The 18,794-nt window shown below is 41.2% G+C and overlaps 1 protein-coding gene across 1 annotated transcript in view; it reads left to right on the top strand.

Moving 5' to 3' along the window:
- Nucleotides 1-18,794, top strand: part of LOC118788376 (NT-3 growth factor receptor-like) — a 163,575-nt gene that overhangs the window by 134,743 nt on the left and 10,038 nt on the right. Inside the window, exons 13-15 of the mRNA XM_036544348.1 lie at nucleotides 10,104-10,234; nucleotides 14,628-14,800; nucleotides 17,747-17,990. Coding sequence (XP_036400241.1) covers nucleotides 10,104-10,234; nucleotides 14,628-14,800; nucleotides 17,747-17,990 — 548 coding nt within the window. The remainder of the gene's footprint in view (nucleotides 1-10,103; nucleotides 10,235-14,627; nucleotides 14,801-17,746; nucleotides 17,991-18,794) is intronic.

The following is an 18,794-nucleotide window of genomic DNA, read 5'->3' as shown; positions in this document are numbered from 1 at the left end:
TAATAAAACCGATAAATTGAAGAAATGTTAATTATTATCCATTTAGTCATTAAAATGTTCATTGAAGATCAGTCAAAAGTTAATGCTCTGTGTCAATGTAAAAAAAAATGTTTCATTTGATTATTTAAAAGCATTTTGTGCTGGAAAAAGTGTTTGAAGTATGCAAAAAAAACCAGCATCAACATGTCTTAGGCATTGCCATGCTTAGATCAGACAGTAAGCAATCATCTTTGCATAAAATGAAAACAGTAATCTAAATAGTTTGAAATTCACAGGAACATTTTAGACAGCTTGTTAAAGCTGAGCAACACAGAGAAATAAAGGGGTGTCTTATGCAATGTTATTTTGTGAAGAAATAGATTTGAGAAATAGTAGAATTAAAGCTGTTCATCCAGAGAATATTCAGGAATCATTTAAGAATCCATTATTTATTTGAAACCACTGAAGTTTGCTTGCAGAATGTGTCTCCCAGTGCAATAAAGGTAGTGAGCCGAGAGGCCCGAAAGATGGAAAAAAACATTGCAGCAGTTGATGTGTGAGGTGCAAAACGTTCCCTCATAGCATTTGTGCATCTTCTGCAACCTACCATGTGCCTATCACTGATTTCACGTTCGTTTTCAACCACACAGCGCTTGTGGCAAGTTGCAGTCCTGGCGTCTCCACTGCCAGTTTGATACTGTACATCTTTTCACTCTCCCTGCCCAGGGGCTGGCCCAAGGGCCCAAAACGCTGTCCTGGTGCCATCCGGACAACGGTGCCAATCAATTGTAGCCTCCTTTCACATTGCTCTGTGCACACTGCGCATCCACTGCCATTTTCCCTCAGATCTGGGAAAATAGAGACCTGCTTAAATTATTGATGTTTGACCGTGGAGCCATAATTTATTCATCCATTCACTGTACATGGGAGATTCACATCCTGGTCAGCCTCTCACAGTTTTGAGTTTATCTTAAGGCTAAGAGCACATGCTGCTCCTAGAATGGACAGAAGACTCTTTATAGGCAGCCTAACTAATCCTGGATGGCACTGATGTTAGCCTATGGTTTGAGGTTCCACAGAGTTGAGCACTTTCCACGCAGACAGAAAATATTGCTGCCGGCCCAGTTACTTTTTGAGCTCTCTGGGCTCTATGGCCCAGTTACTTTTTGGAAACCTGCATATGTTATCTTGTGATATCTTGTGACGTGTCCCTCAAATGCCAGTGAAAAGCCACTTAAGTGCTTGGCTTTAGGGAATACAGCATCACACAGCATATAAACCCATATCTTCACAAAGTCAAAAAAATATTAGAATCACTATCACAAATCAGCAAGGTAACTAAATATATGCGGGTTGTTATTGACTTTTTTCTATTTTTCTGATGGGTTTACTAGCCCTTAAAAGTGGCAGCATCCTTGAAAGGAGAGAGCAATGTAGACATTTGACAGCTAGATGCGCTTTGAGCTGAGAAACAACAGTCATAAGAAATGGTTTATGCCTTATTTCTCTCTGGGTACATCTTTACAGTGTTGTGTGCAATTTGGGGTGTCCTTCTGTTTGATATAATTCAAAAATGATTACTATTACCTGGGGAATTGCAAGAGGAAGTAAGAAGTCATGCGGTTACCGTCTGTTTGAGTGAGGGCCTTCACAGCCGGTCAGCTGCCAGCACAACAGCAGAGGAGTAACTCACTGTGTGGTCAGCCATTTCCCATTCTGAGCTAATGCATAATCTGTGGGAAACGAGCCCTTATTAGCGAGATAAAGGAGAATGACAAAGGACAGCCCCCCTGGCCTAATGACAGATAGATATCAAGCAAACTCTATTATTTCTTCAAGCAAGCTCTTTGTTTTATCACTCGGCCTGCTGTTTTAATTAAAGATGTGTCACAATCTGCCAGCCTGAATTAAACAATACCTCTTTGATTTGGTACTCTAAAATGCGGCCCCTTCGTAATAACTATGAAATGCCGGCAGACGGCGTGGACCTCCCTTTGTCCACGCTTCCTGTTTTAATTACTAAGATTCAGAGGTAATGTTTTGAAGAAAGAAATGCTTCAGGCAAGGCAAGACACGGCTGCTTTGAAAGGAGCCTGATTCTGCGCTCTGGTCAAAGACTGACGTCTCGTTATGCAGCACCAAAGACATGGCAGACAATGGCGGCTGGACTAGGCGGACGTCCGCTCAAACCGTTGGGGAGTCTGCTTTGCGCATTCTCCTTCAATGTATGTTTATTATGTCAAATGAAGACTTCATACAAACCCCGCCGTATCTCGCTGCCTACTGAGTCTGTGTGTACACAGGAACACAATGCCTGTGAGAAGAGGATAGGCAATTCTGCTTGTCCATTCGGTGCAGCTCTGTCAGGAAGACAAAAGCAGTATATTTATGGAGATGAGGAGAGCCAGGCACAGAGACTATTGGCATTGCTCATGTCTGTTGCAAGGAGTTTTTTTATTATGCAGGGACTTACGGGAGCTTGGCGCTTTGTGCGAACAGGAGAGGACACAAATTGACTGTACATCTGCAAACCTGATTGCACACACACACACATACACACACACACACACACACACACACACACACACACACACACACACACACAGCAGCGAGCAGATTGCACCTACAGAACCCATCATGTTCTTTTACGTTGTCCTGGGCCACCGTGAGGAGCTGAGGGCTTGGCTGGGCGAGGGGTAAATGAATGATCCTGAGCCTCTGGATATTGCCTTTTAATCCTCAGAGTCCCCGGAGCACAGCCTGTGTAAATAGGGTGCTGAAATGCAGGCGGATGGAAGCTGAAGGTTAAAGAAACACATCCTGCTCTCCGGACGCCTTGAGCAGGGAGGCTGGGGGTGTTGGTGAGGTGGGATGAGGGGGGGGGGGGGGGGGGGCAGTGCGGGTAATAGTTTGCTCCGAGGGGTGGAGATAGGATGGGATGGACCAGCGGACCACTTAATGACAGAATAAGTGAATATAAATGAGATATTTAAAGGCGAGCTTCACGGTAAGCTGCGCAACACGTCACCGGAGTTAGGTCGCCACCTCCCCTCACAGGGCTCACAGCTAATGCTCTGAGATGAATAATGATAACAATAACGTCTGTAGCCGGGTGTTAAATTGTCAATGAGAAGGTAGTTATTGAAGCCCCTTAGAGCGTCTCACCTCCCCCCCCCCCTTACCCCACCAAGGAACGCTGGACATAAAGTGCTCACTGTCCCCTTATTGGTGTAAAATCATTTTGCTCAGTTGCAATCATTATTAAAATATTAGTTATGGTCATCAGTGAAATATTGGCTCCAGCCTCTCTGAACCCATGAGAGATGTTACAGTGTGTCCTCGTTCCTTATTCTTACATGTCTCCATGTGGGATATGACAGGAGTGCAAAGCATACATCATAGACCAACGCCAGAACTCAAAGGATTCAGACATGCCAGACAAAAAGGATTTAACTGTATTTTATTGTGTTTTATTTTATCTTTTGCTCCAGTGGAACTGATGCCAGATACCAGGGTCACAGGAATGAAAATGTATTTGTAATATTTCCAAACATTTGATTTAATGAGTGGAGCAAACAAGCAAAACTAGTATGCCCAAGGGCATGAGAATGATAACAGACTAAAAGCAGCTGATTTTTGTCCTCTCAGTTCTTGTCCAGATATTTTGATTGGTAAACAGTTAATATATATGCATGCAATTAATCCAAGGCCAGATTCATTAAGGGCATGTAATTGCTGCACATTTGCATAACGGTCATTGCATTCTGGGAGCAAACCTTGTTTTATCACCCCCCCCCACCCCCACCCTCACCACCACCACCACTCACCCCTTTCCCTCTCCAGCCTGAATAGGATCAGCATAAATAAGGTGTGTTACTTGATCATGTACTTGCCCTTATTAATTATCACAATAAACATGTTTCAGAAGTCAGTTTACTGATTTAAAGATGGATACATATTTCACAAGAGCCAGTATATCAACACTGAGTTATATCTCATGAACTGTTCCCATGTCGCCTTTGTTGGCTTTTGAATGATGTACAGTGTGCTTTGTTTAACCCATGAGAGCATGTACCAAATCCAATTTGGCTGTTTCAGAGCTCAGTCAGAAAAGATACATCTTTAATTGAATGATGTAGCTTAATATTCTCATACACATTACTCAATTTTTTTTTTCTGATACCCTATTAATCACATTCTTTTTTTATGTTGCATGCCTGACACGCAAAGTACAGCACTGCAACCAGTTCCATTTTTATTAGAGAGTCTTGAAGGAGACATTTGTACCAGATGCTGAGGATAAGAGGTCTATAAACCTTCACTGCACCTAAGCTGAGAAACAAAATCCACAAAGTACCTTTTGCTCATAAAGGTACCGTGTTTCTCGTTGTTAATGTCTACGGCTGGAAAAATGATTCTGGCAAGAAGGTAACCACTGCTTGCCTGATTAATTGTTTGAAATGAAAGGCTACCGTTTCTCCCCACTGTGGTGTGACATGCTGCTTCAGTGACAGAAACGAGTGATGTTTGTGTGTGTGTGTGTGTGTGTGTGTGTGTGAAGCGGACGCAGGAAGGTGAGACAATCGATCTTTCGTGACATATCAGGGGGTTTAAAATGTTGTGGTATGCGGTAGTTCATGTGGTTACATTCCTGCACTGCGTAGACTCACACAGTTTCGGCTCAAATCAATCACCCTCCAACACCTGCACTTGAGGTCACTCAATCTCTGAGCTGAAGCCTTGGTGAAGGGTTTCGGGGAGTGACAGTCCACCTCCGAGTATATTCTCCTCAGAGTCCAAGCACCTGCAAATTACTCTGACCCATCCCAGTCCTCAGAAAAAAATACACTGGAATTCAAGGAAGCTTAGCAGAATTGAAAAACTATAAAGCCTCAGCCACAGTGAGAATGACAATGACAGCAAAACTTTAACAAGAAAAAAGTATATTGCTCAACCTCAAACGACTGGATTTGTCTCACCACATTCGATAACTAAAAATGACTTATAAGTGCTAGCCACACTTAGCAGTGATTGTAATAATCACTCTCTAAGTGATTGTTTATTCAGGCTCATGGTTTACATATACATTTACTATATACATTTACTTATACATTACCTCTGTGCTTTGACTGATAAAAGTGGATGGTTATTGTGGTGGATTAGATATTGTCATCATTTTCAATGTGACTTTGCCTTAATGGTGAGCCTGTTGTATTTGTGATGTGATGAAAATAATAATGATGGATAATAATGAGAGTATATTTTATATATATATATATTTATATATATATATATATATATATATATATATATATATATATTTTAGTATATATTTTATATATATATATATATTTTATATATATATATGTATGTATATATATATATATATATATATAAAAAGGGGAGGGTGAGTTATGTCAACAACCACCAATGGCTGCAGTCACCTGAGCTGTTTTGCACCAGAAAGCACAAAAAGCATTAGCTGAAATGGAGAGGGAGGAAATTACTTAGTAAATGAAGTGATGTGTGCGAAATAGCAACGTGTATGCATCTGGAATCTCAGAGGAGTCCTTTGGCAAGCAGAAGGGGTTGGTGTGGTCCTGGGTAGCAAAAGTGCGAGGTAGCGACCCGGCCCCCGAAAACATGACCTCAGATGTTACAGCTGGAACGGTGTCATGGCAGCCGTCGACTCTCCGTGGCCTGCGCTCGGTGCGCTGGGTAACCGCTGCCCTCTTCCCACCGCCAGCTCACCGTCTCCGTCCCCGAAGTGTGACACGCTGTCTCCACTCAAGCTTTTAAAGACACAAACAAAGTCCTTTTTCACACACCAGCGCGCACGCTTTACACCTCATTACTTATTTAGCATTACGTGATTGTCGCGTTTGCTTACAGGGCTCGTGTTTTTCAACATTCGGGGTCCAACAGCGCTTATGAATTGTGCCGCCTTTGTTTGTCCCCTTGGGTTGCAGACACCAGACACGTCATGGCGTCTTTCCCGTCCATAATGTGTGCCGCATGCTGTCTGTGTAGGTCACACGCTCTCGTAGCAGGAAGAAGGGATTTAAACACTCAGTTACACGCTATGCAGTCGTTAGATACAGTTTGCAGGAGAAAGCTAATTCTCTCAGGGCAACATGACATTGCATTGTGTGTTTCTTCTATGCGGTAAAATATTCTATACATATGAATAAAGAATATATATCATGTGCCTACAAAGGAAATGTGTGTGAGCCTATATATAGACTTGCTGTCTTAGGCTTATGTCTTAGAGTAGGTTAAACTTTAATGGGTTGATACTCCAAAATCCCACAAGTTTGTTTTTTCAATTGATATATGATATAGCATAGGAAATGCCAGTGCAGATTGTACTTCTGCAGTTATACAATTTTGCTGTGAAAATGGGTGAGGACTGTAAAACATAATCGCTCATTGTAAGTGCAATATTAATTCAGCAGCTGAACCCTCTCGCATCCAATTTTCCATACCATTTCTCTCCACAACATCTTCATAAGAACATAAAAATATCAATGAATGATCATTTTTAAATAGCTTTTATGAATCATACAAGGAATGCCTTGTATTCATTTGTATTCTAGGATTAATATTCTCAAAATGAGAATAAATGACAAAATAAATACTTCTTACTGTATACATTTTTCAATGAATTTTTTTCTCAAACTTCTCTCTTTGAAAAAGGGATCTTTTAAGGAATTAGGAAATCTAATGTTTTGCTACTGTTGTATAATGAATTTACAAGGATAGGAATAGTAGAACATTATTTTTTATTATTTATATTATTGACTTGTCCAGAGAAGTTGACTCTCTTACTGGAAGTTTTATTTTTCTGTGCTCGTCATCCTCTCTGTTTGTCTTTTTGTACATCCACTTATCCAAAATATTCTGTTCTCTGAAAGTGTGTTATCCATTATTTATCTGTGTCTGTTAGGGAGGGGGTGTCCTGTTTTAGATGTGTTTTGTGAAAATGAATAAAGATCAACCTGGGAGACAAGGTGACTCTAGCATCAGAGGAGCACCACACAGACAGCTCAGAGGGGGCCGAGCGTGGCCCCTTTGTCTGTTATTTTTGCATGCATTGTCATTAAGCGTGGGGCAGTGGAGACAGAGGTGAACTGATAACTACAACGCCAGTGCTCTGAAAGAGGCAGGTAACCCAGTCTCAGTGAACACTGAGAGCACCTTCACATATAGTTAGACATCACCTTCAAACTCAGTGGTAGCACCTTGGTATGACTGGAACCTTCAAAATACTCTTGTGTGGAAAGATTCTCCCGTTTTTCATACTTCATACTTCAGATATGTAGTACTTGATCTCCTTGAAGTATGCCCAAAGTCCTGAAGGCAAAAAGAGCTTTAGAAGAGCTAGAGTGAACACTCATTGACCATCTCACCCAAAGTGGATCAAAGCACAACACAACCAAAAAAGACAATCAATGATTTTGTCTTCATGTATGTCTGAGACAAAGACAGACTCATGTTGTCTCTCAGCTTAACACAGGCCCTCAGTTTTATCCTCAGATAAGGTGGGGGGGGGGATAAACCCAGGTGGAACAGAATTTTTAACTACCTTTTTCATGGAAGTGAGTTGCCCTGCTTCCTCTTTGAAGATAACAGTAGTTATTGTTCATATACTGTATGTCACAAAGTTCAAAGGCCACAGACCGATCCAAGTTCCCTTCCATAGCAAGCATGCATATGTGAACATGACCTTCCTCTGGAGCACCATCTGCCCCTCTACCCTCAGACCACAGTGCAAAAACACTCCCCCCTCATTGACAGGAGAGACAGACAAAATCACATATTAACGTAGCAGCCGAAACAGTGCACTGTCTTCTCCCATTTGGGTTAAACATAATTTAGGGACACTCGAATTGTGAGCGGCGCATGTGCTATCATGCTTCTGAAACGAGTGAAACTGTGATCTTTCATTTCGAACGCATTACCTTTTATTATTTGCACCCTTGAAGAAAATAAAACGAAGGACGGGCACGCCGAAAATGGAAAGTGGATGCAATTTCGCTCTTATTAGCCACCTCATTTTTTTTAACGCTCATCCATTTGCGTTATAAATGTCTGCACCTCTCTGTAGAAGGCACTGAAAGAACAGCGTGTGATGGAGCAGGAGAGGGGCCAGGACGGGCATTGGAGGGACTACCTAACTGATTACAGTGTAACTCTGCTTCCTTCACCCTGAATAATGCATGCCAGTTAGTGCACTCTAAATATAGAGACTCGACAATGGAACCTGGGGAACTTCTTTTTGCTATAGTTTATAGTTGTCTGTGTTTTGTTTTCTTCCCATATGTTGGAGAACCCTCGGATAGAACAATGGAGTTTGGGTAAAGCAAATTACTGATTTCATGTGGAAGTTTGGTGTGCCAGATAAGGATTATTAGATGAGCTAAAAGACAATGTGGGAAAATAAAATTGTGTAGGTAGGTACTTAAAGGGTACTTAAGGTACTTAAAATGGTAAAGGAACACTTAATAGTACTACTACTACTACTACTAATAATAATAATAATAATAATAACAATAATAACAATCATAATAATCATCATCATCATAATATGCCCAAAGTGAAGCACAAAGCACAACTTACAATAGGTTAATAGATAAATATACCAGGAATTGTCTCCAATATCAAAAGCAGGAAGAAATAAAAACAAAACCTTAGCTGTTGCAATTTTATATTTAATTCAACATTTTAGAAACCCAGCTTAAAATGGGGCAGACAGAGGCAGAGTAATTACTATGATCTTTTCTGTATTTTCATTTACATTTCATTTCATATTTATATCTCAGCTCTGTGGTAGATGACACAGAAACTATGCCAATTTTGAGTTGCCTCCTTTTTTATCAATCAAAAAAATGGTGGCAGTCAACTGGGAACTCTCACTACTGTTAACAAATTGGCTTTCAGAAGTTGCAATATTGTTGATTGCTGTATGAGGAAAGATGCTGTACCTTCAAGCATGCTCATAACCGGCTAATTGTGAACCTACCACTCAGGAACGAGAAAAACGAACACATCGTAAATTAAGAGCTAGATTTTTTTCTACAAGATCTATATTTAAACAAATACATTTAATTAGTTTGGCAAATAACATATGCACCCTTTTTATCTTCATGTCAACAAATCCATTGCAAAAGTGCCCGACGGCAGTGTTCTTAAACAGCGTGTAAAATTGCCTGGAATCACAGCAGAGACAGCAGCGTATACTATCACCGTCGGATCAATTCCACATTCCTCAGTTTGCTGCTGCATCAGCAGTGGTTTGGCTTTAATTGCACTTAATATGTACGTGTGATTAGCAACCCGGCTTGAGGAATTTTGCCGTTTGCCAACCAACCACAAATCAGGACTCGTTCGTTTTTACGTCCCGCTGTGGGTCAATAACAAATTTATTTTGAGTCTTCCAAAAGAAAGCGGGGGGAAAAAAAAGACATAATTTGATCTCCAGTGTTGGTGAGTCAACTCATTATTGATTTTGGAGAACACCTCAACCTCACAGTCCTGTTTTTAACATTCTGAGTAAATACCAGATGCTGCTCTGATTGGCCATATGGAACTCTCTCTCTCTCCCGGTAGAACTGTTTCAGGAATTTTAAACAGGTGGAAAGCACAGAGATTGTTGACTTCCTCTGTCCTTCTTACATACTGACAGATTGAGCTTGGCTGTGCAGGACATGCAGAAACGTATTTATTTATTTATTTCAATTGGAACGGAGCTCTCAACCGTGGCATCACTGTCTTTCTGTTTAGTGATTATCGGGTCTGGGAAAGTCACATGCCTGCTGCCTCTCATTGATGAGTGCCTGGTGTTTTTGTCAGCTCAGTCCAGTCTGCGGGTCTTGCGCACTTGTCAGGCCTTGCAAAATTACAGCATCTGCCATGACATTGCTTGGATGAGGGGTCATAGTTCACCCTTCCTATATTGAGCACTTCTTGTTAGTGGCCCGCCTCTGTGGAATAAGGGTGTTTCAGTGCAATTCTTGAAATATGTGCTTGACAGCCATAGGAGGCAGACAAAAAGGAAAAAAAAAAGAAAAACAAGACAGATAGTCGCTGGTGCCTCACAACGAACGCTTTGTCCTTGCCTGCAGATGTGCAACACATAAAACGCCGTGACATCGTTCTGAAGAGGGAGCTAGGCGAGGGGGCCTTTGGGAAGGTTTTCCTGGCAGAGTGCTATAACCTCAGCCCAACCAAGGACAAGATGCTGGTAGCTGTCAAGGTAAGAGATGATCTCTCCATTAGAATCCCCACCTGCTATCTGGTTACAGCAGTCCTCTGACACAGGGCAGGCTGTCTGCACTGCTCTCTGTGTAGTGTTAAACCTGATCCTAAAAGGCACTGGAAACCAGTATGCATCTTGTGAGCCTCCTCTGGCAAAGGATTTGAAATTGCAGATCAATGTGGTAAGAGGATTTTGTCCTGGGAGGTAAATAACAATAACTCATGACTGGAGGCTTTTCTGTAAGACCAATATTTGCTGAAGGATGTCCATTGGGATTTAGTAACGATGTCATTTTCTCCAATGACCAGAAAGAGACTGACTAATGGGAGAACCTGCTGGATACTGGAAACCACATGCAAGGAAATGTCCAGTGATTCATTGTCTGCTACCTGCGCTTAACACACAGTTACTGAAAGCACTGATTATGACAGGATCAATACACATATCGCATGAAGTACACAGCTTCATCACTGTGAGGAGTCTGTTTAACCATTTAAGCCCCAGCATCCCACCGAGCCTCAGCCGGGTGCATAACATCAGCTTTCCCTGAGGCTGTTGGATCTGACTAAACAGAGTGGGAAGTGATATAATGTGCTACACTGTGAGCTCTTTGAATGTAGAAAGCTATTGTCCACCTTTAATTTAGATGGGACGCATGAATTTGGAGGTACTGTTCATGGATTCCCATGAGCTCCTACTTAATCCTTCACCGGTGTGTCTGAGGTAACAGTGTAATCCTGTGCTTCAGTGTCAACACTTCACAAATAACACATTTGTAAAGCCCTTTCACAAAGTAGAAAGACAATTCACAATGCAATTTTTCTGTATTGTGTAACAGTAATCAAATTCCTTTCCTTCGTCTTCTTAAATCAGCAGATATATGAAATAAATAAAACGTTACGCAAGATTTAATTTGTTAAGCTCCAAGTTCAATGCAGTTGGACTAAACCAAGAACTTAGTCTTGAATGCGTACAGTATGTCAAGCAGCTGAACCCTGTGGGGTTTTCTTTTTTTTCTCTGAAACATTCAGCAATTTGTCATAGTCCTAAAATAGCATCAGTTGAAGGTGGCAGTTTGAGTGTCAATCACACAATGTTCGGGATCTTTCTTTTTTTAATGATGAATATAGCCTCCAGAAGAACAGATGCTGTCAGCAAGTAGCAGCAAGAGGCCTGCGTTCGAGTGATTTATGTAGCCACTTATGGATTGCGTAACCCCTTGTTTGTTACATACACAATTATGAGAAATGTCTATCTATCTTTACTCATTGCCATGTCTTGGCAAAGAAACAAATTCATTTTTGTAACTGCAATCCAGGTCTGCAAAGACAATGGCAAGAAAGTATTAAGTATCAGTTTCTCTGTGAATTCACTGCTGCAATGACTTTTTAAAAGACATCCCCAGCAGATGTGGCAGACCGAGGAAACTCTGTCACCCGGAATCATCAGCCACAGTTTTTCATGCTTACTTAGTCACAGGAAGTCAGTCCAGGAAGTGGAGCCAGAGTTTTGGCATAAAGGGCATGCGGTGCGTAAATAATTGGACCCTTGGTCCCATAATGATCACAATTACAATATTCAGACTTGATATTTTCACACAAAGGGCATATTGCAGATCTTGAATTATTCCGAAAGTAACACCCAGCGCCACAGTCATGCCACAAAAGAAAATGGCTGTTTTTAATGCTGAAAAACGAATTTATTAAAAAACAAAATCCCTCTGGATTCTACTCTAGACAGCTGTAGGCTGCTAAAACCACCCTGAGGTATAATATTCCATTGAAAAGTAATCAGCAGCACATTATGGTTAACTGATACATTGTTGCTGATCATTGATGTTTTTGTCGTTGGACTGACAGTCTGCTGTGGCTTAATGATCCAATACTAAACATATGTGTGTCCTGGTGCCATTTGGAGATGTTTATTCGTAAGCAGAAAAAACACTGTCACCATCGGCTCTGCAAGAATGTACTGGAAACATGATTTCATCCTGATTTAGCATCTTACAGTGACAGGCAGTAATATTTTCGTCTTATTTTCTTATATTTCAAAGAAATAACATCCTGTCTTACAGATGTTTTTTTTTTAAGAGAAGTATACAGTGTCCAAATAAGAGCTTGGCATTTTGACCCTCCCTGTCTTGCGAAGGAAGTGAAAAGGTCATTACATGGCCCAATTGAAAGAGAGGTGCTTGAATGAAGCCACCCAGAAAGGAAAACGCAGATGATGACGGTAATAAATGTTTGAAGGAAGCAGACAGGGGGGTGTGCATTTATCACCGGGTCTGTCTGTAACCATCACTCTTCATTGACGCACTCATCCGCGGAACAACGCTAGTGATGATCGCGTGGAACGGCGGTGTCGAGACCGCGAGAGGCTCTGGGTAGCATCCCTCACGTGTGAGAGGCATGTTGGATCACTGCGTACTGTGGTCTCCCACACGTATAGATCATGACAAATGAAGACACTGTAAGGCTATTGATTTTTTTTTTTTTACCATTTTCTTTCTCTTTACCATTTTCCATTCTGCCATTCTTACTCAGCAGGTTTAGATTAAACCGAAAGCCGTTCTTGCATTTTTGTGTGTGTGCATGCATGTGTGTGCACTGTATGTATTTCATATCACAAAAAAGCAAAATAAGCACACTGTCAACTCAGATGACAACATGTTTCATGTTAACATATTTCAGTATCTTTGTCACATGTTTCATTGTGGTGTCCTAGCTCCACTGAGAGATTTAAAGATCCTAAGTGCCCAGGCAACAGTGGGGTGCAGAAGAACTACACTGATCTGTATGGGTGGGGCTCGGAGGACACAGCATGGGAGCAACTCAGGAGTAATAAAGCGTCCCAGATAGGGACGAATGCCTTGCCATCTGTGCACCAGAGCCACCATCCATCTAAATATCCCTCATCTTGTGATATAAAGTCAGCCGGGGAATTCTAATTAAAATTAAATTGTACCATGTGTCGCTAAAACTCAATTATAAAGTAATCAGAGGAATCATTCCTCTCAAAGACAGTCCCTGCCCAGTCTGGCATGGGCCGAGAGGACCCTCGGGTTAAGGGTGGACGTGCCATTGCAGAAGTGGAGATTCACACGGGACTTTGCTGGACGGAAAGTAAAACCCTTTAGAGTGGAATGTCACAGCGCTGTTTCTGTCATGTCTTTGACTTTGAGTTAGTCATGTAGCCTGTATAGCAGAATCCTGTCTCTGAGCTGTATGTGTTACTTGAATCATTATCACTGAGGACCAGTCAGACTCACCTCTTATGCTCTCAATTCCGGGATTCTTTCCATATACTGTAATATTGGCCTGTAATATTGGACAATTATTTCACACCCCATTACGTGCATTTAACTTACACAGACTCGAATTCCTGTTGACCTTCAGAACCAGAGCTAATGCTTCAGTGAGTTAACACACTGAAACGAATGGCAATGTAATGTAAACCTATTAAAGGAAAGGCAACGGTGTGTCTGAATACATGATCAGGTTTTATTTATTTTTTTAAAGCTGGTGAAACAGTGGACATTGAGTGAACATATTAATTTTCTTTTTTTCATTTCATATTTCCATTATCATTTGAAATCATTTTTATTAATTTCAAGGGTAAAGGGCTGCTTATAGTTCTCATACTCATTGTGGAAAAGCACCTGTTATGATTATTCAGAATGCAGTGGAAAGGGGGATCATCAAATCATGCAGTTTGCGTGGATTGGGAGAAAGTATAATTTCGAGGACATCTTGAATCTTTCAATGAGGAAAATGCAATGCAATATTTACCTCCGCGAAGTAAATGCACCCAAGATAGTCCTGTAATTCTAGGAAAATAAGTGTGGGAATAGAAAGATGAGGGGACAACAGAGGTTCCCTGTGTCTTCAGTCCATAATGAAATGTCAGAGTTTCCATGGGAGCTCTCTTAAAGTAAATCACGGGATGGCAGCCTCCGCTGTGACAAAGCGGTGTTGCCAGGTCGCCGCGACACTCCATTCAGAGTTTTTTTTTTTTGTGCTCGTCCCACTTCAGAAGGAGAATTTGCAAGAACATCTCAACATTCAGGGCTCTCCAATTTATTCCATCAATGATAAAGTAATTTAGTTTTTTGTATGCATCAGAACATTGCAATCACCCAGCTCCGTGGCAGATGGTGGGGTACATGAGGACGGCTAAAATAAGTATGCATTTATATTCATCCCTTTCTTTCCTTATCTATTTTCGTGACTGTCTGCCACAATCCAATATACGGGGAGAACGGCTCCATGATGCTCCTTCTCTTTTGTTTAATACATGGGCTGCTTTTTTAAGGTTCTTCCCCTGACAGGTGACCCTTTTGAAGGCATTGTGTGAGACACCCTGTTAACCTCTTCCTTGGGGCCTTCCACAGACCCTGAAGGACCCCACTCTGGCTGCCAGGAAAGACTTTCAGAGGGAGGCGGAGCTGCTGACCAACCTGCAGCATGAGCACATTGTCAAGTTCTACGGCGTTTGCGTGGATGGTGACCCACTGATCATGGTCTTCGAGTACATGAAGCATGGAGACCTCAACAAGTTCCTCAGGTGAGAGCAGGGAACCAGAAACCAAATTTCACAGCACACCACTCATTTTGTGTGTAATATTGAAGTGAAGATTCTGGAGAATTTTCAGACAGTCCTCCACAATTAACCAAATCTAGCCTGTCCTTGGCTATAAAATTCCACTTACCACTTCACTGAGGCAATATGGGTAAAGTACCTTGCCCAGGGGTACAACAGCGATGGCTGGGAATCAAACCTTCAATCTTGGGTTGCAAGCCCTGCTCCTTATCACAGCATAAGAGTGCTGTCCCTGTACTGTATCCCTAAAAGGGGAAATGCTGTGGTCTGTGAGTGTTAGGAACGAGGGAGAACATCCTTTCTGTGTGCGCAGCTTCATTTTGAAGTATGGCAGAACCTTGACTGGCAAGACTAATGGGAGTGGTCTGCATCTTTGAAAACTGTTGACAGGTGAGGCCACCACAAAAATAAACAAGTGGTCTTTAGTTACAGTATCACATGGTCCCTGAAACACAGGGAAGAATGTGTTGAATTATTTAAGCTAAGGCATCTGATATTCAAAGATCTGAATTTCTGAGTCTTCCTGAATGAACATAATTGACCAAAATGATGAAATTGTCTCACAAAAGACCGCAAGACAGAATTGGTCCACCCGTATCAAACATCAAAGAATCTCTAATGCTGGTCACAGTTTCCAGTGGACCCTGCTGTGGACTGAGCCGTGCACTGAATCGAATGAGCTGGGAGAGCCTTCTCACATTCACAACACGAGTGTGTCTGGCATGCAAATGGTCCCCCCTCTGCTTGAGGATATTTCATGGTTACACCCCTCATGCACACAGAAGGAGGGGAAGAGAGAGCTCGCCTCAGCCTCTGGCTGTCTGGGAAACCAGTCTTAAAAGTTGAGAGAGGTGAACGTGTCCGAACCGAGAGTGCCGCCAAGGGCCATCTACGCAGAGCCTTGTCTGCAATCAGCGAGAGGCTTTCAGCTCTCTCCAGAAATGGCGAGGGACACCAATCAGCACGACTCTTTAATCAAATGGCATTTCAGATAATCATTGGCTGCCATTTTCCCCACGATTCTCTGGGATTGGCTTCTTTGAAAACAAGGAGCGATTTGAGAATGTATGTGCTACGCGTGCTGCTGTGTTCTTGAGATTGACTTGTGGTTCAAAAGGTTTGCCTAATGTCATAGACTAGTTTATTATAATGTAGTAATAAACAGCTTTTACCAAAAAAAAAGGCTATTTTGTCCCATGATGCCTTGCAGATATGACTATATGGACAGGAAAATGGCTGTGATAGGTTCACTGCCGCATCTGAACAACAAATCATCCATAATTATACATGATATACATTCCAATGTAAAACTGGACTGCAAATATGTGTAAAAGAATGCTGTCCAGGAGAATGCAATTCCTTTCCTTTATTTTGTACCGCATACATTGTCCACGCAGTTTTACTTTTTATGGTCAACTTATCATTTAGACGTGGGAATCGAACTCAGCAGTTTTGAAGCATCGGTCTGTGTGCATTGGGGTGTTTGGAAATGAATAATGAAGGCTCAGTGGAGGAGAGAAAAGAGCCAAAACAAGGAACACAAACTGCCTGTTATACAGATAATATTTCAAGCCACTAACATTGATAGAGAATTTTATATAATTCAGGAAGTGCATTATTTACTCTGTATGTAAAAATAGCTGATGCATAGTTGATTGTAATATGTGTTTAAATACTGGTAAAGTTTTTTTTTCATTAAATTTGTACAACGCTTTAAGTTTTAAATGCATGTCAAATGTATATTTACAAACACTGAATATTTGTACACACATTTACTTCTTCAATGAGGAATTGCTTTTCATGTAAAAGCCACATAATTTCCAGTCATTGAATAAATGATCAAAAAAACAGCAAGTCTTTCCTACAAGTTATGGCATGAAACTGCGCCTGTTCTTAATGTTGCTTTGTTTCATGTAGTTATGTATGCTATTGAAAGAGATAGGAGTGCAAAGTGAGCACAGTAAGCATGTCTTCTCTTAAGGAAAATAACTGTATATGTGTATATGTGTGGTATAGACGGACTACAAAGGAAAGATTGACCTTCAACAGGTCAAGGAACATCCTCGTGTCTGTGCCTTTATTGGAAAGGTCATGAAAACAAATGTGTTTGATATTTGTGTAGGTTCCACTTGTCTCATATATCCTGCACCTACAGAAATGATCCCAGCAGGATGCCTATAGGTTGTCATGTGTCTGAGACACATCAGTGCTCTTCCATGGTGCAAATGTATATATCATGTCAGCTAATATTTATCAGACTTCAGGGGGAAAAATACACAATATATTTGTCAGAGAATGATTTTGTCAGAAGGAGTTTATCTGTTACAGGCTGCTGAAGCTGATTTTGCCACTTTTTCTCAAATGGTATGCGTTTCCCCACTGAATATGTTAGTAAAACATGAATTCAACCACTTCACAGGAGCTGTTTTAGGGATGCCTGTAGTATCCTAACTTTGGAGTACTCTGAAGATTCTTATTCTTATGTAAAATAAATGAACTCTCATTCTGTCTTGGAGATATGGTTGCAACTACTTTGCAAAAAAAAATAAATAAATAAAAAAATATATATATATATACACAGTATATATTACATCCCCTGGGAGTAAAGTTTCAAGATCCAAATGAGCTGGAGCCCTTTTCTGACACCAGACAAGCAAACCCAAGAAATGCAGTGATAAAATCAAGGTCAATGAGACTGAATGGAGGGATCATTATTGTACCTGGACCACATATATGTACAGATAGATCTTCTCACAGTAATATAGAAAACTCTAGAGTGTATTGTGAATAAAGGGAAGGGGCATAGGCATATCTACAAAGGAAGACCAGCAGGAAATATATCACACTGCAACATCTGACAGAAGAAAATGTATTTCATCATTCTGATTGATTGTTTCTGTCCTCTTGTAGAGCTCACGGTCCAGACGCCATGATCTTGGTGGATGGCCAGCCACTGCAGACCAATGGAGAGCTGGGCCTGTCCCAGATGCTGCACATTGCCACGCAGATCGCCTCCGGGATGGTGTACCTGGCATCCCAGCACTTTGTGCATCGTGACCTGGCCACTCGCAACTGCCTGGTGGGTAACGGCCTGCTGGTGAAGATCGGCGACTTTGGAATGTCCAGAGACATCTACAGCACTGACTACTACCGCGTAAGGCCGCTAATGTTTTTTTTTTCTTTTTTTTTTCCCAACAATTTTGTTGTCAGCTGGGCTCAAGAGGTGTGTACTCCACCATTGGTCTCCAAAGCCACAAGGACTTTGGGTCTTTTATAACAAGGAAATTTACCGCATGGTGTGTGTGTGACATACAGCTTCAGTTTTAATCTTTCTCCACCCCTTGAGATGTTGTTCTTTCTCTGACAGCCACCTTTTTACAGTATTCATGAAATTGACAGCAAGCAGGAGTGGAGCACAGGGTTGCGGAGTTTCTGCGGTGTAAGGGAAATTCCAACCATGGATTTCCATACCTGTAAAGTCAGGAAACATTCATGTTTTTTTAATTATTATTTTCAGGGAAACACTGGTAGAAAAAAGAATCAGCCACAGGGGTTTTTTTTAGCACCCAGCCCTGAAGAATGATAAAGGCACTAATTGTTTTGCTTGCATTTTTTAAAATATTATTACACATTACATTTTTGACCATTTCAGGCCTTGGTCATTTAGCTAAAATCATGCTGGAATGTGTTTTTTATGTTATTACTATAAATAAAAACTGAGTCATGGATTTATGATGCAATGACTGCAGTTCATGACTCAGACTTCTATGATGAAGTGCTCAAATAGTTGGACGTTTCTGGAGGTTGATGAAAACACTTCAACTACTAGCCAGGTTCCAACCGTAGCTATGTGAGGAGTCAGCTACAGTATCTGATTGATACACGTTATAGCAAATGTACAGCATGTCAGCAACAAGTGAATTTTAATGTTTCTATATGATTATCATTTCCATTAACA

Source organism: Megalops cyprinoides, chromosome 13 (genome assembly GCF_013368585.1).
Source record: "Megalops cyprinoides isolate fMegCyp1 chromosome 13, fMegCyp1.pri, whole genome shotgun sequence".
Taxonomy (NCBI): domain Eukaryota; kingdom Metazoa; phylum Chordata; class Actinopteri; order Elopiformes; family Megalopidae; genus Megalops; species Megalops cyprinoides.
Note: the sequence above shows the minus strand (reverse complement) of the source record. Positions and strands in the feature narration are given on the sequence as shown.